At 38.7% G+C, this 24,809-nt stretch overlaps 4 protein-coding genes across 5 annotated transcripts; 2 read left to right on the forward strand and 2 right to left on the reverse strand.

Moving 5' to 3' along the window:
- The first annotated feature begins 10 nt into the window (after positions 1 to 10).
- Positions 11 to 11,714, forward strand: LOC103976137 (serine/threonine-protein kinase TIO). Of its 2 annotated transcripts, none has more exons than XM_009391338.3 (24): positions 11 to 194; positions 350 to 391; positions 486 to 594; positions 673 to 747; positions 1,492 to 1,584; positions 1,670 to 1,744; positions 1,886 to 1,978; positions 2,981 to 3,044; positions 3,513 to 3,597; positions 4,615 to 4,687; positions 4,777 to 4,845; positions 4,935 to 5,015; positions 5,126 to 5,225; positions 5,319 to 5,450; positions 6,516 to 6,654; positions 6,992 to 7,163; positions 7,372 to 7,470; positions 7,541 to 8,071; positions 8,402 to 9,538; positions 9,620 to 9,853; positions 10,125 to 10,268; positions 10,349 to 10,429; positions 10,773 to 10,961; positions 11,146 to 11,714. In XM_009391338.3, exons 3-24 carry the CDS (start codon positions 505 to 507, stop codon positions 11,389 to 11,391), a joined length of 4,002 nt encoding a protein of 1,333 aa, XP_009389613.2. In that variant the 5' UTR covers positions 11 to 194; positions 350 to 391; positions 486 to 504; the 3' UTR covers positions 11,392 to 11,714. The 2 variants fall into 2 exon arrangements, with proteins under 2 accessions (XP_009389613.2, XP_009389610.2); XM_009391335.3 differs by having other exon boundaries at positions 60 to 194; positions 4,935 to 5,054.
- On the reverse strand, positions 11,640 to 12,678 carry LOC135605525 (uncharacterized). The gene has a single exon (XM_065095710.1). The coding sequence runs from the start codon at positions 12,661 to 12,663 to the stop codon at positions 11,878 to 11,880; it is 786 nt and encodes a 261-aa protein (XP_064951782.1). The 5' UTR covers positions 12,664 to 12,678; the 3' UTR covers positions 11,640 to 11,877.
- Positions 12,679 to 12,815: 137 nt separating this feature from the next.
- Positions 12,816 to 16,338, reverse strand: LOC135605526 (uncharacterized). Its single transcript, XM_065095711.1, has 8 exons — positions 16,012 to 16,338; positions 15,799 to 15,929; positions 15,626 to 15,703; positions 15,465 to 15,509; positions 15,329 to 15,373; positions 15,163 to 15,214; positions 14,532 to 14,628; positions 12,816 to 13,229 (listed from the first exon to the last, which is right to left on the reverse strand). The coding sequence occupies exons 1-8, from the start codon at positions 16,334 to 16,336 to the stop codon at positions 13,064 to 13,066; spliced, it is 939 nt and encodes a 312-aa protein (XP_064951783.1). The 5' UTR covers positions 16,337 to 16,338; the 3' UTR covers positions 12,816 to 13,063.
- A 3,574-nt stretch (positions 16,339 to 19,912) lies between these two features.
- Positions 19,913 to 24,299, forward strand: LOC135605527 (uncharacterized). The gene is made up of 4 exons (XM_065095712.1): positions 19,913 to 20,158; positions 20,440 to 21,097; positions 23,459 to 23,603; positions 23,904 to 24,299. The coding sequence occupies exons 2-4, from the start codon at positions 20,539 to 20,541 to the stop codon at positions 23,917 to 23,919; spliced, it is 720 nt and encodes a 239-aa protein (XP_064951784.1). The 5' UTR covers positions 19,913 to 20,158; positions 20,440 to 20,538; the 3' UTR covers positions 23,920 to 24,299.
- Positions 24,300 to 24,809: the final 510 nt, after the last annotated feature.

Consider the following 24,809-nt stretch of genomic DNA (forward strand, 5'->3'; position numbering starts at 1 on the left):
GATTGCGGTCCGTCGCTCCAATAATGTCTTCTCTCGCCTCACCGAATCGAAGTCGAAACCATAGGCGGGAAAACGAAAAGATCCAAATCCCCATCTAGAAAACCCCACCTCACTCTTCGTGTGTGTCTGAGAGAGAGAGAGAGAGAGAGAGAGAGAGAGAGAGAGAGGGGAGGCGATCGAAGCAGCGAAAGAAGGTAAATCGATCGCAATATTAACTAATTGTTTGAATTGCTTTTCCTTTTTGCTGAATGGATTGATCCAATCCATGGGAGGAAATATATCTGATGTTTTGGGGGTTCGTGTCGCTTCGGATTTGAAACCCTAATCCATGTTGTTTTTCGATCTTTAGCTCGGAGTGCGTTCTCTTTCATGATCAGCTGTCAATCCATCGGTGAGTAGCATCAAATCCCGTGCAGAATTTCTCTAATTTTCACGGGCATTCGACGCGTGCTGTCTAAGAAAACCGAGGCCATCTTGTGTTGCAGGGGCGGAGTTTTGATAGATATGGCGGTGGACGATTACCACGTGATAGAGCTGGTCGGGGAAGGATCTTTCGGGAAGGTGTATAAAGGAAGACGCAAATACACTAGACAGGTTCGATTTGGTTCCTGCGAGTTCCATTCGGTGAAAGATGATGATGTTTGCAACTAATTGTTCGTTGCCATGGTTCAGACCGTTGCATTGAAATTTATTCTCAAGCATGGGAAAAGCGAGAAGGACATTCACAATTTGAGACAGGAAATCGAGGTACTAATAAACTACATCGATAAGCATTAATTTTTCTGAGATATTTGTTGGATCGCAGCTATTGCACTTTATTTGTAGTCCCTATTATCCTCTACAACTTGTGTCACCTGTTTATTCTCTTTCTTATTCTTTTACTTTTCACTTACTAGAGAGTCATAAGTTATGTCATGGTAAGTTTACAAGTTAGTAACGAGACATCAACTTTGTCATCATGATAACTTCTAAATTTTAAACATTGTGAAACCTTCTAAAGATTAAGCTGATATTAACATGGTATTGACCTTGATGCCATGTTAATTTTAAAATTTAAACCATTGCCAAACACATCTAAAGATTAAGGTCTGCAATGCTGCTTAGTAATGCAACGGATGCAGTTGGATAACATTGGAAATGACTTTGATATGTCTATCAGATGATGGCTGAAACTGATTTCCTAAGAGGTTATAAGTTGCCATGAGATTGCATATGAAAAGTCTTCTACGTTTTAATTCCTTAAACATAGTATTACACACCAAAAGTAAATTAGCTGAACACAGATGACGATTCCTAGTTTGTGATTGCACAATGTTCACTTTTTCAAGGTTGGATCGACATTATGAACAATAGTGTTAAATGAAAAATTCAAATAACTAGTACTCTATAGCTTCCCAAATTTTTTATATTTTATTTATCAATTAGCACCAATTATTTTGCCACTGTACTGGTTTTGATGAACAGTTGTTGATATAATTTCAAATTGAGCAGATACTCCGGAAGTTGAAGCATGAAAATATTATTGAAATGCTCGATGCCTTTGAGACTCCTCAAGAATTTTGTGTTGTTACAGAGTTTGCACAGGTATGGGTTATCAGTAGAACCTTTCATACTTGTTGAAACCAACTCTTGCTTCTTTTAACTATCTTTCTAACCTCTTTTTTCCAAGGGAGAATTGTTTGAGGTTCTTGAGGATGACAAATGTCTCCCGGAAGAACAAGTTCAGGCAATAGCTAAACAACTGGTACTTCTATCTAAAATATGCTGTTATGATTAGATTAATATATTCCATTGTTTTCTTCTTACTGTCTGGTTTACTACAAATATTTTTAGCCTTTAATGAGTAGTAGATTCACTCATCTAATAGTCTTATTGTGAATTTTAGGTAAAAGCATTGTATTACTTGCATTCAAACCGCATCATCCATCGGGATATGAAACCCCAAAATATTCTTATTGGCGCAGGATCTGTTGTTAAGGTTAGTTCTAGTTCAATCTAAAATTGTGTTTGTCACGTTTATTATTGAAATTTGAATTTTCTCTCATAATTATCTATTGATTGTCCATATAAATTAGCTTGGACAAATTTGAATTGCATGATTCTGTTTTTGAGCATTTTGTGTCAATTCTATGGCTTTCTCCATCATTTCTTCCCTCTTCCACATTACTTTGACTTTCTCTGTCATGTTGTGGTCTGGGTTTCTCCTTTTGTGTCTCTTTACTGCAGATCTTCTGCCATAGCATTGAAAATTTGAACTTGAGAATATAAAATTGTTTATGAGTTATTAAGCTAATCTATAGAGAATTCTGTGATCAAGTGTCTTAAACCATTTGTCATAAAAGTTGTTTTTCTTGCTTATACTTCTCTACATTGTTGATTTGTTTATTTGCAAATTTCCTCCTTTTTTCATGTCAATTACAGCTTGTCATGTTTTATTTGCTTCTATATTGGGTCTGATCTTTAGTATTTTAATTGGTTATGTATAATGCTTGTTGTCCGTATTGACAGGAGCCTTGTGCATGGATGCCCCCTTTTGTATTAGCTATCCTTTTGTAATTAGTTTGTTATTTTTATTGGCAATCAGTTCAGCACTGACTGATCTGGATTTTCTTTGTAATTTTAGTTTATTTGCTCAGAAATTGTTTGGTTAACTGTTGGTTTTTAGGCTACTTCATGTTTTAAGTTGAACAAAATAGAGATTGCTAGTATGAGTATTGATTTCACCTCGAAGAAGTTTTCTTGATATTAAAATCTAATCTAGCATCCCTTTTGAGAAGTTTTAAAATTCAAAGCATGTGTATTATTGAACGTCATTAATTTATATTTATTCATGCTCTAAAAAAATTTTGAAATAAGAAAAATTGTCTGTCATCTTTTACTACCATATTGAGATAAACAATCCTGTAGATTTTATTTTTGTTTATTCAGCTTGAGTTGGTTGTTCAACCCATTATTATTTGCTAAAGCATTCTATTGACAGCTTTGTGATTTTGGATTTGCACGAGCAATGTCTGCAAACACTGTAGTCCTTCGTTCTATAAAAGGTAAGCCTTGAGTTATATCTTTGTTAGGTTCAACATTTGGTTGGTGTGTCATGTTAATCAATTCAAAAAGGATTTTTTTTGCTAACTCTGTCTTTTTGGATTAAAAATTGTCATCAATGGCACATTCCTCATTGCTGGCTTGATATACATGTATTATTTGCTAACAATATTATCTTTTATACAGCACATGTTGTATATGCTTTTCCAAAAAGTTAGCATGCAAAACACATGGTATCTTATCTAGCTTGTTGGATCCAACAAGATTTTCGAATAAAATGATTTCGCCATCTCTATTTTTTGAGAAGGCATTTAGCTATTTATGTTGGTTGGCTTAACATTTTTTACATCACTTAGCTAATATTCTATTATGATCTAGTTGCGAATATCTCAAGTATAAGCCTACCCTGAATTTCTAGATAATCTATTGAACTTGTTTGTTTGATTAAAATAATGCTTGTATATTTGTAGGGACACCTCTTTATATGGCTCCAGAATTGGTGAGGGAACAACCTTACAATCACACAGCAGATTTGTGGTCGCTTGGAGTAATTTTGTATGTCTTATTTCCGTTTAAGCTCTGGAGTAATATTTGCTGTATTTTTTTGTTAGCCTTGAATTGTACATTTAGAAAGAGACTTTTCTCGTTTGGTTGCAGCCATTCATAAACCAATGAATCTTGAGGATCTAAAGTTTTGCAACTTTTAGCTATTTGTTTTTCTTTATGGTGGTATAAATAAATGAATTAACTGTTACTAGTCGTACCAGCAATATGCTGGCATGATATTGTTGGCCAATATGGTATGTCACAGCGTTTGTTTTAGCCCGTACTGGTCAGAGATATGCAGAAAGAGGTGTTAGCACATCTTAATCATGACACAGTTTATGCCAATACCTCATTAACATTGCTAGGATACTTTTCAAGGTAATCAAAACTCTGAGGTCACCTTGATATTTGTGTTTATGTTTCAATTTCTTTGATGCCTTAGTCATCTATTTGATTTGACAACATTCTATTTCTTGTTTTAGGCTTATATTGATGAATGATCACTCTTATGACCAAGGTTCGCAATACCGTACCATACCGGTATTTCGACCTGGGCTCGGTACCGGTACGGTACGGTATACCGAGCGGTACACCCAGGTGTACCGAGTACTGTAGCATCGCTATAGTGCTACAGTACTACAGTACCCTCGGACCGGTAACAGTCGGTCCATACCGGGCGGTACGGCTCGGTATGGCAGACCCTGCTTATGACTAATGTTTATTGTGCATTTAATGCGATCTCAACATGACCCAACGGTGTTAACTGTTAACAATATTCATTTTCTTGTTTAAGACTTACATTAATTAATTATCACTCTTATGATGTATGTGGTGCCACTATGAAATCCCTTATTTTGTACAATATGAAGTCATGCACCGATGTCTTGTTGCTGATGTCTACTACATTTTAATGATAGATTCAAATCTCTTTCATTCTTAGTTTGTTTTAGTCATTATCAGTATGTGTCATCAAATATTTATTAACTTCCAATGATCTAAATTTCTTGTTGTGAAAAAATTACTTAGGTATGAACTCTTTGTTGGCCAGCCTCCATTTTACACAAATTCAGTGTATGCATTAATTCGTCATATAGTTAAAGTGAGTTTGCTTCTTTTATTCCATTTTGCCATTTTAGAATCTTATGTTATACATATGATCTAATTTTCTAATTTTCTGGCTTATGAAAGGATCCAGTGAAATATCCTGAAAATATGAGTGCAAATTTTAAAAGCTTCTTGAAGGGTTTACTTAACAAGGTCCCACTTTGCTTTTTTGCCTAATGAAGCTATCAATTGTTTATCATATTTGCATCAACTTACACTTTTGTGGATTTTACTGCTCGCAGGTACCTCAAAATAGATTAACTTGGCCAGCATTGTTGGAGCACCCATTTGTAAAAGAACGCTCAGATGAGCTAGAAGCCAGAGTTAGTTTTCTTACTTCCAATCTGGGAGCTGATGCTGAGGTTTTTCACATAATGTCTTTATATGGCCATTTTGTATTCCTATATTTAAATAGAAGTCATTTATGTTCCAGAAAACCGTTGCTGCTGCTGATGCAGTTACTGGATCTGAGATTGTTGGATTGGCAGAGAGGATCATCAAACCTTCTGATCTTGTAGCTGCCAATTTGGGGGGTATGATGATCTAATGTCTTTAAAACTCCTTTTTGTACTCACTTAATTGCGCAAGTCCATGTTATATTAGGTATATGATTCTCTTTGTGACAGTGAAAGACAATTCTATTACTGAGAGCAACAAAGAAGGGAGCAACAACACCAAATTCAGTGCTCCTTCGACAATTCCTGACAGCCAAGAGCATGCATCTTCTATGGACGTGTTAGATCATGCTCCTTCATCAGGTTTGGCAAACAGTAATAAAATTGAAAACTTGTTGATATTTTGAGCATTTTCTCTAATATACATGCATTTAGACACACATTTTACAAAAGTAAGCATGTGCTTTGTTTTAAGGAGCTAATTAAGTGAATTAATAAGAACAGGTAAAATTCTAATTGCTTAATAGCCCATGTGTTATATCATAAATATTGTAATACTAAATCAACTATAAAGCGGAGGAAGTAACTTCATATGCAATGGCATATTTGTGTCATGAAGATTGCATGTGGTCACCCATCAATGTGGTTGCATTGTCTGCTGCCAAAAATAACCATAACAAGGGTGAAATATAACTCACTCCCATGTGCCATTGCATATTCATGCTCATGCAGAGTTCATTCAGCCGACCAACCAAATGCGGGAGCATAATCTGCTATCACATTAATATTGCATGTTGAGCCCAAATGTATCTTCTATGAGGTATACATGATTGCATCTGCATGTGTGGCCACAGAGATTGACTCTTTGGAACATTGTGCCTCCAGGTAAATGGTGTCATAAACCCCGGCAAATTTCTTATTTATTTGATACACAGAAACATTAAGAATCCTGTTTTTCATGATAGAATTTCCTGGTGTAGTATCTTAGAGCTGATATCCAAAACATGCTAGTATTTTGTTGTAGCTAGCCTATGGGTATCATTCTTAGGAATTGTGTTTCTAAAATGCCAATAGACTGAGTTCAATCAGTCCCAGAGGACAATTGAAGTCTGAAGTGGGTTTAAGGCCTGAACTGAATACATAAAAGTTGACTGAAATCTGTGAGCTGACTTGAGTCCAGCTATGGAAATCTTTTCAGAGAAACAACTTCTTAATTCCATGACTTATGCCAAACCAAACATATATAAAACAAAGAAGGTTGATTTTAGAAGTACTCTAGGAGCTTTCTTGCAACTTTTATTGGGATCAATTGGTCAAACTGGGAATATATGGTGTATCATGGGTGCACATGGTACTAGTGTCATGTTTTAGAACACAATAATTGTTTCTTATGTGATTTTAGTATCTTTGACACCTGGCTGTTTTCAGACAATCATGTTTTGGACGCTTTGGAAAAAGGTTCACGTACAGTAAAAGGTGCAAAAAATATTAGTCAAGATAGTGAAGCTTTATCAGCTGTTTTACAACCACTGCAAACCTGCTCCCAGAGATCTGCCAGTTCTTTCGGGTAAATCCAATCTTCATGTGTATTTGCATACTTTGCAGGCATGAATATTACTTTTTTTAAGAATGCAAATATTGGCAAATTATGTTATACATCAATAATTTTGATTTCCAAACTTGTAAATTTTCATGTATAAGAACATGTATTGGTCATCTTGTAAATTTTAGTATTCTCTGTTATTATTTGTTTAATAGTCCTGCAGTTGTTTAATACATCAATAATTTTTAATGTATTTTCCTTTATTGTAATTATTTTTTCCTAATTCCTAGTAACTCTAATGTATTTATCATCACTTGTTTTGTGCTAATGAATCCATATTTGTTTTTTTATAATTTCACAGGAATCCTAAGATGGATACTGTAAGCCAGTCCTTCAGAATTCTCACAAATTTAATTGCTGCTGGGACACTTCAATCATCTCCAGCTTTGGATAGCATAACATGTGTGCTTCTTGAATTCACAGCTGCCATTGCCAAAATGAAGATTAGTGATGCTCAAGGCTTAATCATCAAGGTCTTTTTGAACCCTATTAAGACTATAAATTCTTTCAACTTAACTGCAACTATAGCGTCCTTATAGGAGGTTCTATGGTAGCAAGAAGTTTTACATTTTATGGTTGTAGACCTGTAGTAGCATTTTGGTGTGTGCAGTTTATCATTATCTATAATCATTTTAGGATAGAATCTTTTGGACTGAATTTTACTGTTTAATGACCTTGCAGAGTCTTTCAATATTAAAAAAGTTACTGGAACTTAGCAGAGGTGAAATTTACAATTCTTATTGCAGGCACTGGAGTGCTTTAGTTGAGCTTTATTCACAGGTAATTTCTTTATGTCCAGCAGAACTTGTTTATTGGTCCTTGGTATTATCCTTATAATTCTTTTCTGTAGATTCTGGCATCAACAACTGATGCATCTGGAAGGATCCACTATGAATGTACTGCATGCATTGCTGTTATGCTGTCTCAGATTGCAATGGGGCTAAAGCAATCCATGTCATCTGAAAGCTCAAAGCCAATGGAAAAATCTTTTTTCCAGATAGTTGATTATGCTAGTGCATCTGAAATTTTGGGGCTTTTGCTGGAATGCTTAACTACTTCTGGGACAAGTCTCATATCAGGGTCTTCTAATATGGTGCCAGCTGCATGTGAATCATGCAAGGCCATTTGGTATCTTATTAATTTAGCAGAGATTATTTCTGCAAAAGAGCAAGCTTATGCTTTCCCATTAGTTTATTCACGAAGGCATCCTTCATTGCAGCCTGATATGGTCGAAAAAGAACAAAGTTTACGACTTCACCCAGAGCCAGTTAAAATTATTGAGATAGTTGTGAATAATTTTCTTGAATCGAAAGAAATTCAAGTAGCCATTTACTACTGCTTTCACAATGGTCTAGAGTCTGCATTATATGCTTCTCTTCAGGTATCTTCTCTCTTGCTAAATTTTTGCATCAATTTGTTGCCTTTAAATTTTTTACATCAATGTGATTTTAAATTAACCTAATATTTGAGATAATCTATGACTATATGTTCATAAGAAGTTTTGTATTTGTCATTCTTTCTTTTGACAAACCCTTGAAAACCACCTGGACTTAGTTTTAGACAGTTTTATGATTCATGAGAGAAAATCAAACATTTTTACAAATAACTTGAGTGTTTGGATCAGTAAAGCTGATAATTTACTTTATAAAACTTCTAAGATTTGGTCAAGATCTTGACCCATATGTTACTTATAACAGCTTTATTTTTTCAGCTTATGTCAAGGATTTGTCTGTTGAACACTTCTGCATGCAATGTGCTCTGTGGCTTACCAAATTCATCAATTACTGTTACTGAAACAGATGTGAGTGGAGATGGAACTATCGTGTCTGATATGTTTTCCTTGTTATCTTTATGTGCTTCATATTTAAACAAAGATTCAGGAGAAAAATGTAATCAGAAATGTAAGCTTTCTAACCCTCGTGGGTTGGTTGTACATTGTTGCATTGCTTTGGCAACGATTGCTGATCGTTTGAGAGTAATGGGAAAATGTTCTGCATTATATATTCTTTCTAATTCTCAGAAAAAGCAGCGAACACGGCTTTCAGTTCTTGCACATCTTTCTTTGACTGATGATGCTGTGACAAGTTCCATTCAACCTCACTGTGCATCAGCAATGCTGGCTTTATCATCAGTTCTATCTCTTGAAAGTGGCGTGCATGGGAACTCTATCTCTGAACACACACTAGCTCTGTTGCCTTCAATGGCAACACTGCGCAACCTACTTAAGCTTTGCCTGTCTGATGACAATGAGATGAAATCTTGTGATGTGCTCTTAAGGCGGCTTGGACTCAATGATGCTTGCCTCGGCTTGTTAAAAATGAGGCTTTTGTGGGGAGGCCCTCTGGGTATTCAACAAGCATGTTCCAATGGCATTCCTCAGCTTCTCGTTAATATGTTGGCAGATGGGCTTATAAAAGATCCACTGAATGAAAAAGATTGCATGAGTGGTAGAGTCGGATTATCTCCGACAGGACTTATTTGGGCACTTTCTTCCTTGTGTTGCTGCCTCACTGGTGGAATCTTCCATGAGATTTTGTTTAGAAGAGAACACGTGAAGCTCATAATTGACATGATATCTGATGTGCATCTAATGGCACTCAACGTTTGGGAGGGACTTGCTGGTGGACATTCTGGAATTAGAGATCTAATAAACACAGTAGTTGATCTATTGGCATTTCCCTTTGTTGCAGTGCAGAGCTCCCCCAATATGCCATCGACATCAGCATCGATTAACAGTGGCTTTCTCTTGAATACTGGTTCACCTGGTGGAAGACTTGCTATGGAAAATAAGGATATGGTCAAAGCTATTGGGAACAACATGCCTCACTATGTTCAAGTTCTTATAGAGGTTAGACATAAAGTCTTCATAATTCTTCTTCTTGCTGTTTGTCACAGTTTTTCAACCATCTTTATTCTTTCTCATTTGCAGGTCAGTTTTCCTGGACGCATTCTTTGCAGCTTGGACTATGTTGACTTGAAATATGTGTCAAGGCCCATTGCCATTGTGGCAAAAATGGTTGGGTATCGACCCTTGGCATTGCAACTTGTTAGGGAAGGTTTATTATCTCCAAACAGAGTACGGAGGCTGCTTAGTGTATCCATTCCAAAGGAAGCTATGCTCGACTTTCTAATGATAATATCTGACCTTGCCCGGATGTCAAAGGTACAATATTTAGGACATGCTACTGCAACATAAACATTATGAATGATATATTTCTCTCATTTGATTTAGATTGAACATATTTGTTGTTATGTATTTTCTCTTTGATATTTTCATTAGATGATTCAGTGTGGAAACAAGGAGCTTTTCTCTAAGCCAACTGAGATTGTATTGTACATTTCATTCGACAGACATGGGCTTCAGCAGTATTTGCCGTGTCAGCAAAGTTTCTTTGGTTTAACAATAACTTATCATGAAAAGTGCATGGATGCAGGACTTTTATGAACCCATTAGCAAAGCTGGTATGCTGGAGTTCCTCAAGGACTTTCTAAGTAGTGATTGTGCTGATGTACGTGCAAAAGCTTGTAGTGCCATTGGAAACATGTGTCGGCACAGTCCCTACTTCTACAGCTCACTCGTAAGATTATGACCAAGTTTGTCTTTCAATCATTTTTTCCATTGGTGTGTTAATTGTATATCTTGCATGTTCTTCTGCAGGCAACACATAGGGTCATTGATCTCTTGATCGATAGATGTGCTGACCCAGACAAACGTACTAGGAAGTTTGCTTGTTTTGCTGTAAGTTACTAGAGTAGTTCTAAATTTCTAATTTCATACTCGACATCATTGTCTAAAATGATGCACAAAGAAGTTGACTGGGCATTGTAAGATTCTCGTTATTGTTGGTCATATGGTGCATCTGATGCTGATTAGCATTTGAAGGTATTTGGTGGCACCCAGAGTTTGACTGGGCATTTTTTTCTAAGATCCTGCTGCAAGAGGAAGAGTACAGAATTCCTTTTGTATACTGATCTTAAGTTGCCACAGTTTTCCATCTTTATCCTGCTATTTTCATTTTCTTACTACATTAAGGACATTTTCTGTCATCTGTTTAGCTTAAGCCCACCTTTGTATTTCTCAGGTTGGGAATGCTGCATACCACAATGATGTTCTCTATGAAGATCTTAGAAGATGCATACCTCAACTGACAAAGCTTCTACTCTCGGCCGAAGAAGATAAAACCAAAGTCAATGCTGCTGGTGCACTAAGCAACCTTGTTCGAAATTCCAATGCCCTCTGTGAAGACATCATATCCCAGGGTGCCATGCAGGTGCGCCAACATAACTGTATACACCTGTGAATTTTAGCGAACCTGATCTGGAATTTAGGATTGATTCCTTGGGACACCCTAGTGCTGCCCTGTCTCCGCAATTTGGTTTAGTAGCTCATCTATGATATGAACATTCTGTTTCTACCCTTTTTTAACCTCTCATTAACTATCTTTTCTCATTCAGGCATTACTGGAGCTGGTTAGTAACTATTCTGCCAAAGCACTAAGCCCTAGTAGAGGGCAAACTCAAAATGAGTCCCCCCTTAAGATCGTGCTCTTTGCTTTGCGTAAAATGTGCGACCATGCTGTTTGCAGACGCTTCCTTCGATCATCTGAGCTATTTCCTCTCCTTGCTCAGCTAAAGAGATCGCCAGACCCAACAGTTGCAGAATATGTGTCGGTCATCACAAGCAAAGCTGCCCAAACATGAGTAGTGCCATTTTCCTTACGTTCTTTGTTTCAACATGCATTATCTCATGCAAAGAAATGGACTTGTTGCTTAATTATCCTTAAGCTGAGTGTCTTTATCGACAACCAGAATGGGATTACTGTTTGTATATTAGACAAGCATATTAATGGCAATGAAGATATATGGGCTTCAGAACATGCCACGAGGCGATAAACAGTGGCCTTGATCTCACTGTTTGACCCAGGCATCATTCTGTTTATATTCTTGGCTATGTATATGGCTCCACGTTGATGAACATTGACACAAATTGATGTACATGCAACATATTACAGGAACTGGATTGGGATTCTGATTTACCTGTGGTAGACTATTCCTGCTTATTTTGATACCATTCATCAGCCAGTCTTTTGACGAACCACTGTTATTCTGGCAGCTGTACGATCACCTCTTTCTTGCTTCTCATGCTGACACAACTAATGGATTATTGCTGCTTCGTCCGCCCAGGTTCTACTCGTAGGTGCGGCCCTCGTCGGTCTCCGGGTTGTCTGCCTTAAGCTTGTCCCTGGCGTGGCTGGCCGCGGCGCTCAGCTCCTCCACCTCGTCCCATGCCGCGGCGCACTCCCCGCTCGCCGCGTCCTCTGCGCACGTCTCCTGCGCGTTCTTGATGCTCTCCACCACCTTCTCTGATATGTTGGGCGGCGTGGGCGGCGAGCTTGCAACGGGCGCCAACCGACGATAGGACGCCCGGCGGCCATTGTACTGCGGGCCGCCGACCTTGAGCTTGTCCCTGGCGTGGCTGGCTGCCGCACTCAGCTCCTCCACCTCGTCCCACGCCGCCGCGCACTCCCCGCTCGCAGCGTCCTTCGCGCATGTCTCCTCCGCGTTTCTGATGCTCTCTGCCACCTTCTCCGACATGTTCGGCGGCGTGGAGGGCAAGCTTGTGACGAGCGCAAACCCATGGGAGGACGCCCGGCGGCCGCTGAACCGTAAAAGAATGAGCTGTCCTTGAGTCCCCTTTGGCTTGGGGAGCTCTGCCTTCACGGAGACGGCCCTCCTGGCGGAGATGCTTGCACCGGCGGAATGCTGTTGCCATGGGTTGACTTGCCACCTCGTGACAGCTGTTGTAGGCGGTATGACGAAGCGAGGGCTGGCGTGCAAAGCGATGGCGCAAACGGCAGGGATGGGGGACACTTCAATGGTTTCACATGCCTCGGAGGACACGCCGTGCTTATCCTCTTTGTTGGCCATCAAGACAGCTCCCACACGGCGTTGATTAGACGTCGCCACCCCCATGGGAGGGTCGGTGGGTCCCGCTGACCATCTCGAGTCACTAGTTAACCAGGTTGAGCAGGTAAGGAAAAATACATATCGCTAACGTTTGCAATCGCAAGCAGAGAATAAATGGACAAAAACTATATATATATATATATATATTCGCAAGCAGAGAATAAATGGACAAAAACTATATATATATATATATATATATATATATATATATATAGCCCTCCGGCTAACATAAATCCAAATACTGCCTGAATAATGTAGTATTACAAAAAATTTGATGTTCATCTGCCCATGTTCAGCAGGAAATACAATAACTGCAGATGCAAATATTCCAAAGAAGCAGTTCAACATGCTGTTACTGAGAGAACTCCAGCATGCTTTTGAGGAAGAGGGCAAGTTCCGGCCATCTTCACCCACCATATCTGTATCTGAGAGATTTTGGTGGCTCTTCTTCCATAATTCCTGATCCAGTTGAGGTCAGGTATTGGCGGATACTCGTTTTGCGGTCACTGATGAAGGTATGATCCAAGAAATTCTCATAAGCTACTTCCCCAAGATTTCTTGCTGCCAAAACACTGCATAATTATGTCAGTTTTCATGCAAATACTAAATATGAAATCGCTTGCAGTTTATAGTCAGCAACTCGTAACAGTAACCACATTAATCTAACGAGTTCTCCATGAAATTGCTTCCACTTAATTCTGAGGTCATCTATCATCTTACACATGGTACATTTTTATGGAGGATTGGAATGATAAGAAACTGTGAGGAAGAATAACAAAGACAAATGAACCTTGAAAGGCTATTATGCTAAACTGATTATGCTTATTGTTTTCACTTTAACAATAAAACCATATCGTGCAATGCATAGATGTGTAATAGAGAGTACATTTAGATTGAAACAATATTGGATATGCGCAAGTATTGAATAAGGATCTTAGGCAACTATAGAAAAGTTCTATAGTTAATAGGAACATTTAGCTCTCATAAGCTCTCATTTAGAGTACATTTCATAAGCTCTCAGTTAGGACCATTTAGCTTCAGCATGATCTCAAAGAAAAGTTCAGAGCCCTCCCTTGATTCTAGAGAACTGAAGGCCCTAAAAGTTCCAGCTATAACAAGATGTCTTTCCAGGAGAGTTGATTTGGGAACATGGAGACTAGATGAGATATAAAAGTTCATCTTGCATATCATGTTCCGTTTGCCAAGACGTTTAAGATATCATACGATGATCTCCTTGACATGATGGCATGGTTCCAAGTTGTTCAACTGCTATATTGTCCCCCATGTAGGGATCAGCTTCCTTTAAGCCCAGTTAATTTTCTTTTCCTACGAGACTTTAGCTGATCAAGTTGTGCCATCGGAGATTGACAAATCTGCCAACACAAAATTAGGTTTTGGTCCATTCAAGCTAGTAAGTTCATGTTTTATTCCAGATCTTTCAGTGAAAGGCATATTTGTAAGATCAAATGTCGACTGCCCCTAATCATATAATACTGATTTTAAGTTTGCAAAGAAAATATAAACTTCCTAATATTCTCATAAAACCATATGTAACAGCGGACGCCGTCAACTATCCTGATTTCAGAATGTTATCTTCACACATGCTGTGCCTCTGAAACAACTTTTAGCTATAGAATTAGAACAAAAAAGAATGTTACAATTCATTTCCTTTTCTTAGGTATCTCGACGACATTGCAAAAAAGAAACCAAAAACAAAAAAAGAGAAAATAACTAAGCCATTTTGTTCATCACTAGTGCCAACTATACCTCAAAAGTCATCATCATGGACAATGATGACAGCATAACACTATAACCTACTTTGAAAATAAAGCACATATGTATAACAAAGAAAAGATAAAAGAACTAATCCTTACCAATGCCTAAGATAAATGCGACAAGGCAAAATATCATCTCGCCATATTTTTTGTATGTTATATCGTCCGTAATGCTGGAAAAAAATGTCTTTGTTGCCTGCAGAGAAGGAAATAGCAGCATGAACTAATAACTAAAGAGTAGAATCAAATAAATTATCAAATTTAATTAGACATCTGCCAGTAGGAGATGTCTTCTGAATGGCAATTAAAATTGCAGAGGTATCATCTAAGATCTCAATGAACTAGGAAATTCACACGAATGCTTGTGGAAGAAGTTCCTGACTCAATTACTAGGAAATTCACACGAATGCTTGTGGAAGAAGTTCCTGACTCAATTATCTAGGACTTCCTATCAGTCTCCCAGTTCCTGACTCAATTATCTTAGGCCGAGATAAGTCTCTCTTTCATCTATCCATACAGACTAGCCCAAGATGCATGAACTGTTAAAATCCAAAAAAATGTGTACAAAGATTACTACAAGATTAGTAATGGGCAATTCAGATAGATGATATTCTATCATTGGATGTATCCTTCTGCTAGAAGCTTTGCCATGAACTTCTATAAATGTTAGGTTTGAGGACCTGCATAAGCAAACAAGAAGTACTATGCTTCTAAAGGACAGAATCACCACCTTTGCATCTAATCTGAAAATACTCTTCATCGCTGTAGCGAGCACAAACGACCTGAATCATCCATGAACTGCAATTCGTTAGCCCGACCAATCAAACTGTAGTTGAGCAAATAGAAGCATGACGCATAATTGCAGCCAGAGATAACTCAGTTCCTGGCACACTCACAGCAGGACTGGTAAAAGGAATCCCATCCAAACCTTCAGGAACCACCTGCCCAACCAAACGAAAAGGATTAGCAATTGTTTCTCGATGGTAATTAAACACCAAAACAAGCAAATGATCAAGCAAGACAGTGACTCACTGCTAAGAATCTGAATTCATTCTCCCTCTCAATGAAGGCAGGAACCTGCAAAGCTCATTGGACTCATCACAAGTTGAAAGGATCGATTTCAATGTGTTTCCCCAAAAAAGGTCAACACTTTCTCATGGGCAATCAAATATAAGGCGAAGTATAGAACTCACCTCTTCACTCTTGATCTCAAAGACAGTCACTATAAGGAATTCCCCCTCGCATGGCTCCACACTCAAGCTGGAGACCTCCTGAAACCATCTCATATCACCAATTAGAGCAAAGAAGCAGCCTTTGAAGCTCATAAATTCCTAAAAGCACTAATTCGAAGGAACTCAATTCTTACCCCCGTCTCCTCGTTGGCAATGCCACGCTCGAAAAAGATCGGCGCAACGTGAGCAAAGACGCGCCGGAACCCACGAAGCACCGCAACCCGAAAGTTCTTGAGATCGGGGAAAGTGCTCCTCGCGCTCCTCTCTGCCGCAGGAAGAGACCGATCAAGGGGATCGGGGCGTCAGAAAGACGAAGGAGAGGAAGGGGGAGAGGCGGTGAGGGTTACCGGAGAGGAGAGACCCAAAGCCTACCACGGAGAGGTAGCCATCGGGGTCGACGAGGGCATCGAAGTCGGGGGCATCGTGTAGCTCCGCGAGGCTGGCAGGAGTCGAGGAGGAGCCCGGATACGCCATAAGGACGGCGACGTCGCGGAGGGGCGAGTGCGCACGGCGGCTGAGATAGGGCGGTGCGGCCACCGGAGGTGATCGGACGGGCGAGCAAAGGGGTGGGAGGAGGCAGGGGCGAGAGGAGAGGATCAGGCAGCCGTTGGATCTCGATCGTACGGTGATAGATGAGGTGAGGAAGGGTCGTAGGGGAGCCAAGGCCTGCATTGGCGCTGTATGTTATCAGCTGTTTGTTACCGGGTTTATGAAGACCCGTTACACATAGTGCCATAACGGGAAGCTTCAGAACCGGTTTAATTAATATAACGGTCACAATGATTGGGCGTGTTAGCGAGTTTAAGAAGCATTGAAGTGAACTCCATTTCCTACCCCACTTAAAAATCATTTCCTAAAGCTTTAGAATTCCTTTGGCAATTAAAATCAGCTCTTTTTTCTCTCTTTAGAATTCTTTTACTATTTTGTAGAAATTGTCCAGGCCAATTATCTTTAGGAACTTTAAGATTAAATATAATGCCTATTGACTACAAATTCAACTCCAACTATTTTTAGTTAAGTTCATCAATTTTTTTTTTCCACACCCTATATAAGATAATTGTTATGATCGGGTCGACACTAAGAGGGGGGGAGGGGGGGGGGGGGGGGTGAGTTAGTGCAGCGGTAAAATCACGTCTTCAAAAATTTCGTTTTGATAAAATCGATTTTCGACGTAAAATCGTTTCGTAAATATCTTAACTTGAAACACGTTCGTAAATGTGTGCAGCAAAAGTAACGAGGAAGTAAAGCACGTATGGTGGTTTGCAGTAAGGTAAATGCAAGAATAAAATATAAACCAGAGAACACGGTAGTTTTATAGTAGTTCGGTCAACGTGACCTACATCCACTTTCGGCTTCCTCCTCCGACGATGTCACCGACGTCCACTAGAGGTCTTCCTTCAATAGGCGAAGGGCAATTACCTTTTACAACTCAATTTTCCTTTTATCGAGTTTAGGAGATAACCCTTACACCCCCACTCACTCCTCTCTCAATCTATTCTAACACTTAGAACTTTGAGAGGAGCTCACACAAGATTGTAGTAGTATTTCTATACTTTTTTACTCTCAATACTTGTGTGTTTTAACCAGGGATGAGAGGGATATTTATAGGCTTCAAGTTGATTCAAACTTGGAGCCTAAAACTCTCCCATCCCGGGTTCCTCGGGCACGGGGGATACTACCGCCTAATCTGTATAAATAAGAGAGGGGCATGTTAATATATTCTCGCTTGCCTAAAGCAAGCTCTCTTCTCGCTGCCGACTCATCACTGTTGCTTCTCCACCTTCGGCGGCAAAAGAAAAGGCTTTCTACTATTGCTTTTCCGTCGTCAGGCCATCGGTGTGACAAATCTTTCCTCCTCGGCGAACGACAACTGTATTCTCCACTACCACTCTACGCCAACGTCCGTTCCCTTCTGCTGTGGCATCTCTAGTGCTGCGCTCACCAACACTGCCCCACCTTTCCTCCTTTGTTGTAGCTTTCTTCTCTATTGTAGCATCGCTGCAGCTTCCTCCTCTGTTGCAGCTTCCTCCTCTGCTGCACCTCTATTGCAGCTTTCTTCTCTGCTGCACCTCTGTTGTAGCTTCCTCCTTTGCTATAGCATCACTGCAACTTCCTCCTCTACTGTAGCTTATTCATTTGCTAGAGCATTACTATAGCTTTTTCCATTGCTGCAGCTTTCTCCTCTATTGCAGCCGTCGCAATAGCAACAGCAACAATAGCAGCAGCGATCTGCTCTTGCCCTACTCACGAAGCTTCTGGCTCGTAAACTGTTTGCTTTGCATCAATCTAAGATTGGTATCCTTGATAGGAGCACCATCTTGCGGGGGCATGATAGCATATAAGATTTTCTCAATTATATGAGAAAATCTCTCTAGTTTGTTGAGGGAAATCCTCTATTCTATTGAGGAAAATCTTCCATACTAATTTGTATAAATAGGAGAGGGACATGTTAATGTATTCAAGCTAAAGCTTCTTCAATACAATTTTCTTCTTTCAATTTCATTTTTATCATGCAGAAATCTTATATGCTATTAGGTACCACTGCTTGGGGTGTAGTGCTTGGCGGTACCATCGCCTGACACAGTCTCGAAGACTGTGCCTTGATGGTGAGACTCCTTGGGGCATTGTTTGGGTTTCTTATTGGGCTCAACATAGTTCTTACATAGGCCTTGCTGGCCCCTAATTGGGTTGGCCCAAATCGAAGCCCAATTATGTGTTAACTACGAAATCCTAAGACATTTGCTAAGCAAAACTAGTCCCTATATCTATTCTTCCAACGAGCTTCCGGCGATCTTCCGCTGATCTCTCGATAATGTTCCGACGAACTCCTGGCAAGCTCCTGGACTTCACGACGATCTTCTTGGTGAGTTCCGACGAGCTTCTCTGGCAAGCTCCGAGACTTCTCGACTAGTTCCGCTAGTACTTCTACGAACGTCCGAACTTCCGACGAACTCTCGAACTCCCAACGAAGTCGCGTCCGTGACTCTGGGACTTTATTTTGTTTCATGCCTTGCTATCGTAGTTAATCCTGCACATGTAAAAAACACACTTCGATCTACACAATTAATACTAAGTATTAATCAAGTTGTTCGGCATGTCATTGGTCCCTCGACGCTTCGTCTGATTTTTCAACGCATCGTCCTATCTTGTGGCCTATTGCTCAATCGGCTAGTTAACTCCACAACTCTGATATCCTTAGCGCAATATCCGCTTTTCTTGGCTCAATGCCCGAATCCACGACCCGAAGCCTTCTGTCGATACGTCAACCGTTCCACCGGCCCTACGTCTAATCTTCTAACATATTTTCCCCCGGCACAACATGATTTTTCCTGCTTTAATTGTCTCATCCTGATCGAAGTATCTTGCATCACTTAAAACGCAGATTAAAATATAAACACATATCAATTGGTTTCATCATCAAAATACGAGATTCAACAATAATATCACTAATATAAGTTTTATTTAAAAAATAATTATTGTTATAATTTTATCTCAATTTGATAATCTTCTCTAATTTTCTTATTATTATAAAAAATTATAAATATTAATTAATATTATCAGTTAGATCGATATTGATGGAAATAAAATATTTAAAAGGATATATATATATATATAGTATTAAAATTAGAAGTAAATTAGTTTTATATAATAAATATTGTATTTACAAATATCTAACAATGAATTTATGAAAAAAACTCATAACTTTACATTTTTTTCTTGTAAAACACTTTAAATTTAAATTTTTTATAAAACATCTTTTTTTTCATAGTTGATCACAAAACGGGGTTAATAAGCGTAGGGCGATTAGGTGCAAGGGGAGAGAGATTGTCGATGGGCAGAGGCATGACGGAGGACAATGGCCTATAGGAGTTAAATTATTATTTTTGAAAAATACTTCGTGAGAATTTTTTAAATTTGAGATGTCATTTGAGAAAATTCAAAAATTAGGAATTTTTTTTTTTGAGAAATCGCCTAATATCTAATTGCCTATATTTATTTTACTTGCTGAAAATGCTCGGAAAACCGCGTGTCAAAATCGCAGTGGTCGAGTGACAAGGTAAAAGGGGAGCTCATGCGAATTGAAGGAATCGAGTTTAAATCGGAAAGCCGCGTGTCAAAATCGCAGTGGTCGAGTGACGAGTTAGGAACTCATGCGAATTGAAGGAATCCAGTTTAAGAGCTTTCTTGGAGTGGATCCTCGCCTCCCTCTGGCCATCTCACACCGTTCGATCGTACTTCCCTTGGATTCATTCGTGTTTGCGGGCTTGGTTTTGGCTGAATCCAATTGTTTTCCCCGGCTTCCGATGCTTCAGCTTCACCAACCCTCGATTTGTCCTTAAGGGAACCCTATTTCCGCCCTTATCCGTTCCCGACAGGCCCCCCCCCCGCCTACTCCCTCGGTCGGAACCCTTTGACTTGTTTCGTCGAAGATGGATGCCAAGCTCATGCCTTCGTTTTGATTCGATTGAGGGTTTTGTTTGGTTGGGCGGAATGGTAAGCACCGCGGATCGGCTTACGTTTGTTCGTTGCTCGTCGATTTTTGGTTATGTTTGGCAAGATCGATGTTGTTTGGTCTGGAAAGTTCCCTTTTTTATTATTCTTTCTCGGATGCGAAAAGGAAATGAAAAGGTTGCGCTGCATCCTAAGGTTTTGATGAAGAACCCTAGATTCTCCCAGGAGAATGTTGGTTGTTTTCTTCGATGGATGTTTTCCGATTAGAAAAAGGATGGACTTTTGGCAGTGACTTAATGATCTTTGACCTTTTTGGAATGCAGGATGGTGGCAGTTTTGCAGCAGAGGAAGTGTTCTCGTATAGATGCTGGCAAGCAATGATTTGAAAGATACTAAATTTTGTGACTTGGAAGGCTGGATTTATGGTTATCATGGATAAGAATTGTTTGGGTGATGGAGATCCTGTGTTTGATTTAGAAAGTGGCGTGAATTCTGTGAATAAAGAACAGCAAGAAGCAAAGGATACCGTGTTTAGTGCTGGACAGGATAAAGGAGTACTGGGTAGGGTGTGGAATGGCTTTGTCGCTATTAGTAGGTCAATAAAAGGTGAAAGATCTGTGAAGCTTTATCATAGTACATCTAACACTGTAGAGCTTCCTCTCACAAAGGAGGAAGCTTTGGTGGACAAGAGGCTTGGACAAGAGGCAAAGGTGGGCCTTTCGGAGAAGAAAATTGGAGTCGAGAAGACAAAAAAGAAGGGGTGCAAGAAACCTCCCAAGCCACCTCGGCCTCCCAACTCTCCACCTTTGGATGCTGCAGACCAGAAGCTCATGAAAGAGATCGCAGAGGTTGCGTTGATGAAGCGGGCAAGGATTGAACGGATGAAAAAGAAGATGAAGAATGCCAAGTTGACACATTCCAACGGCAACTTTTGGGCCTTTATTATCACTATTCTTTTTGTCATTGTTATAATATGGCAAGGTGCGATGCATCCCTAATACATGTTGATAGTGTGTTGGAATAGGATTTGTTACTTTTAATATGCAATGAAAATGTCATGAGAAGTATATAACTTGTTAATGTTTTTTCTAAATCTTGGCATTGTCATACCATATTGCTGCTTCCTATTAGCATTGGAAGGACTAAACTCTCAACTAACTTGGCATCTCTTCTTTGGTTGTTGATGTTACCTATGCTACTTGTATATGCTGGAACTAAATCTGTTGATGACATTGTGCATCTTTGTTTTCTAGTGTTGGTTGATTAATTTGCATAGCAACTTTATGTATGACATGCCTCACCATACTTAGAATTTCCATGCCACTGTAAATTGTTTGTTACATGCCTATATATGTTAGATAATACGAGGAAGGAACTTCAATTGGCTGATGTTAAATTTTCTACTTGACATCAGAGAATCCTCCATACCTCCATGCCATAATCGAGCTTTATAAATTGATATGCTTTCTGATTTTTGTGACTCTTAATCATTGGGTGATAAGGAAAGGAAGGAAATAATTGCTTATCATTTTGATGTTCCTTTTGTTTTTCTTTTCACAATGATTTATGTGTAAGAATGTTGCCCTAGAACCAATCAAAAGTTTTGTGAACATTATGTTTGTTAATTTGATAGGTCAAACCCTATTTGCAGTCTAAACTGTTAAGAGTCAAAGGTCTATTTGATTCATATCGTTGAACATTAAAATTTTATTATTCGAATGTGATGAATATGTTTCTTGTGCATACTAAAGGATTATACTGATCATCTATCTCTATTTGCATTACTTTACAAGCAAATTTTGAAGACTTAGAAACCTTTTCTGTCAGCTATCCAACTAGTTTTTAAGCCCATAGTCTCAAAATGGCTTCGTTTTTTTTTTTTTGTGTACTATAATTTTCCCTATGCTATAATGCTTTGTCTACACATAGATGCTGCTTTAACATGCTGATATATGGTAACTACTTGATTTTTTTCTGTTCCATTTTTTGCTTCTGTGTTATATTTATTAAATTGTTTTATGGTGTGTGCATATTTAATTTGGTATGAGCTTATTTAGTTGATGCAAGCACCTCTCTCAAGCATATAGTTGTCACATCTATCAATTAAGTTAATGACTTCATGCATCCATATTTTGTTATTAAAAAAAATATTTGAGCTCTTATGTTATGGTAGTCACCAGTAGTGTTATTTTCTTCTCCTTGGAACTTTTATTTAAAAGTAGAATCTCATGATACAATGACATGTTTATGCAATTAATAATTGTACCACATTTCACCCCTTATTCGTGTATCTCAAACAACATCTGTGGTCCGTACTTTTGTATAGGTCATGCATGCATTAGATGGCAGAACATTCAGTTGTCATGGAAGACATCTACGATGTTGATTCCAATAGATACATTCATTTGTGTCTTTTGAGTTGTTTGTTTTGTGGATGGTTAGGACTGCCAGATGATTCAAGTCACTCACATATGGTTATCCCCAGATTTGTTCTAGTGTTGATTAAATGCTAGCTCATTCTAAGCAAGTAAAGTCTGGTCCTGAATTGTACACCAGAGCTTTACTTTTTGAGTGAAGTCCAGACAGGCCTTCATTGGTGTGCATCTAGCCTTTGATCTGCTTCAATTATGTTTCACTGTTTGTAATTATTCAAACGAGCCTTTGATTTGAAATTTTGAGTTTTTTTTCTTCTACCTCAGTCTTGATCAATGGTGCACTGTTATAAAGCTGCCTCCCACATTTGATTCGGTTCATAATTGAAGCTGTTTTGCCAGTCAACCTTAATCTGGAACGTTAGTCTCATAATTCACTTCAAACTCTTTGCTTCACCCGATTCTTGTTGGTTCCAGATGGACTTTATTTGATTCCTAGTTTACTTATTTATGAAGCAGGGTTCCAAGAATACTCAAGGATAATAATCTGGTCTAAATTTATATTACCAGTTATGTTGTCTTGTGTATTTATCTGCAGAAGTAGGTATTATATGCATTAGTGGGTTAGTATTCAGGGTCTTAAGATGGTTATGTTAGAATGCTCTAGTTGAGTTTTAAACATTCACTTTCGTTGTCATCACACATGATGTTACATGCAATTAATGTTTCTTTTAATGGCCCATTTTATATTTGGTCCTTGAATTGATAAGGTTGTGGAATGGTTGTGCACAAAATATCAGCGCATACAACATGATTACATGAGGAACTAAATTAATTTACCAATGCTCATAACATGTCATTTTAGTGTTGTTATGTGTATTACTTTTTTTTTTCAACTCAGTTAGAAAATCACTATCTAGATTTTACTATTTGGTTGTCAGGCTTCATTTTTTTTTGGGTGTGTTCACAGGGGTTATTTCTCGAGGCAGTTCCAATTTCAGCTTCCATGGTTCTCCCGAATCATCTGTACGAGCTAGGGGTGGATTTATTTCCATTCAGTTCTACAAGAATGCATCAAAAAATGTTCTTCATGCTTCTACCTCAGCATCCCCCAAGTATATTCCTTGTGCTTTAGCTATGTGTTATGTTTTGTATTAAAAAGTTTACCATGAGATGGCTTGGAGTCCATTTTCTAATGTTTCTCGTGCCTATTCTGGGTGGGGAAAAAAATCACCCATATTTAATAAAAAGTTGCATTTCATTGATAACCAGGTAGATTGCATTCATGCCATGAGTAAATTCAATTTTAGTCAAAGGAACATTATCTTCTTTCTGGTCATGCAATTGAATATTGTAGCACTGCAAATTGCTTCTACCATGTGAGTCAGCGATCTCAATAGTGTTTCTGGCTGCAGCAATGTATCCGGTTGAGATGACCGACCACAAGAAGCCATCGGGAAAGGATCTGGAAGCTTTAAAGAACAAAAACTTGCCGACACCTGACTTCCACAATGTTCTCGGTGGCATGATCGTGGAATAAGCTCAGATATGTGCAGAGATCAATAATTTCGGTGTATCTCCTAACTCAGTTGTGTATATGAACAGAGTCCTAATACGCTTTTGTACATGACCATCAACACTTGTGCTGGGATTTTGGAGATTTCCTAAGGCCTACATCATGTTCTTGACATTTTACCATTTATTTTTTTGTGGTTACCCAGCAGTCTTTGACCTGATGCTGAATAAAACCTTCCCTTTGGAGAAAGCTTGAAACCGATATTTACAATTAATGTGATATCCTCTTTCCTTAACTATGATTTGAGGAGCTAAAGAATAAAGATGGCAGGAGCCTTTTTTCATTGTAGGCTATAAAGGGCTCGAGGCTCCAAGAACTTGTGTTGTTTCTTTGTTCTTTCCTTTTTAAGATCTGCTGTAAGCCTAGAGAACAAGTTCGATCTGAGATCCCTGCATAAAATCAGCAGAATGAGAAATCTCAAGTTTTTTTTTTTTTTTTTGAACAAGCAACATCCAGATTTAAATTGGGGATAATGAATTTATAGTTCCTGTCTTACCATTTGGTCATTCAAATAAAATAAAAAAATAGATTTTTGGTCAAACATTACAAAATTCAGGAGAAATTAGAGGCATTAATTATTTGTTTTGTTATTTTGAGTTAGTGAAAATGTTCTTCAAGGGCTTCATTCTTTCTTTCTTTGCGTTTGGATGATGTTTCAAATTTTCAACAACTGCATGTTGTGTCAATTTTAACCATAGCATCGTAAATCTATTTTTTCTAATTATCCTTTCATATAAAGTACTAT

The sequence above is a fragment of the Musa acuminata genome, chromosome BXJ2-2 (genome assembly GCF_036884655.1).
Source record: "Musa acuminata AAA Group cultivar baxijiao chromosome BXJ2-2, Cavendish_Baxijiao_AAA, whole genome shotgun sequence".
Taxonomy (NCBI): Eukaryota; Viridiplantae; Streptophyta; class Magnoliopsida; order Zingiberales; family Musaceae; genus Musa; species Musa acuminata.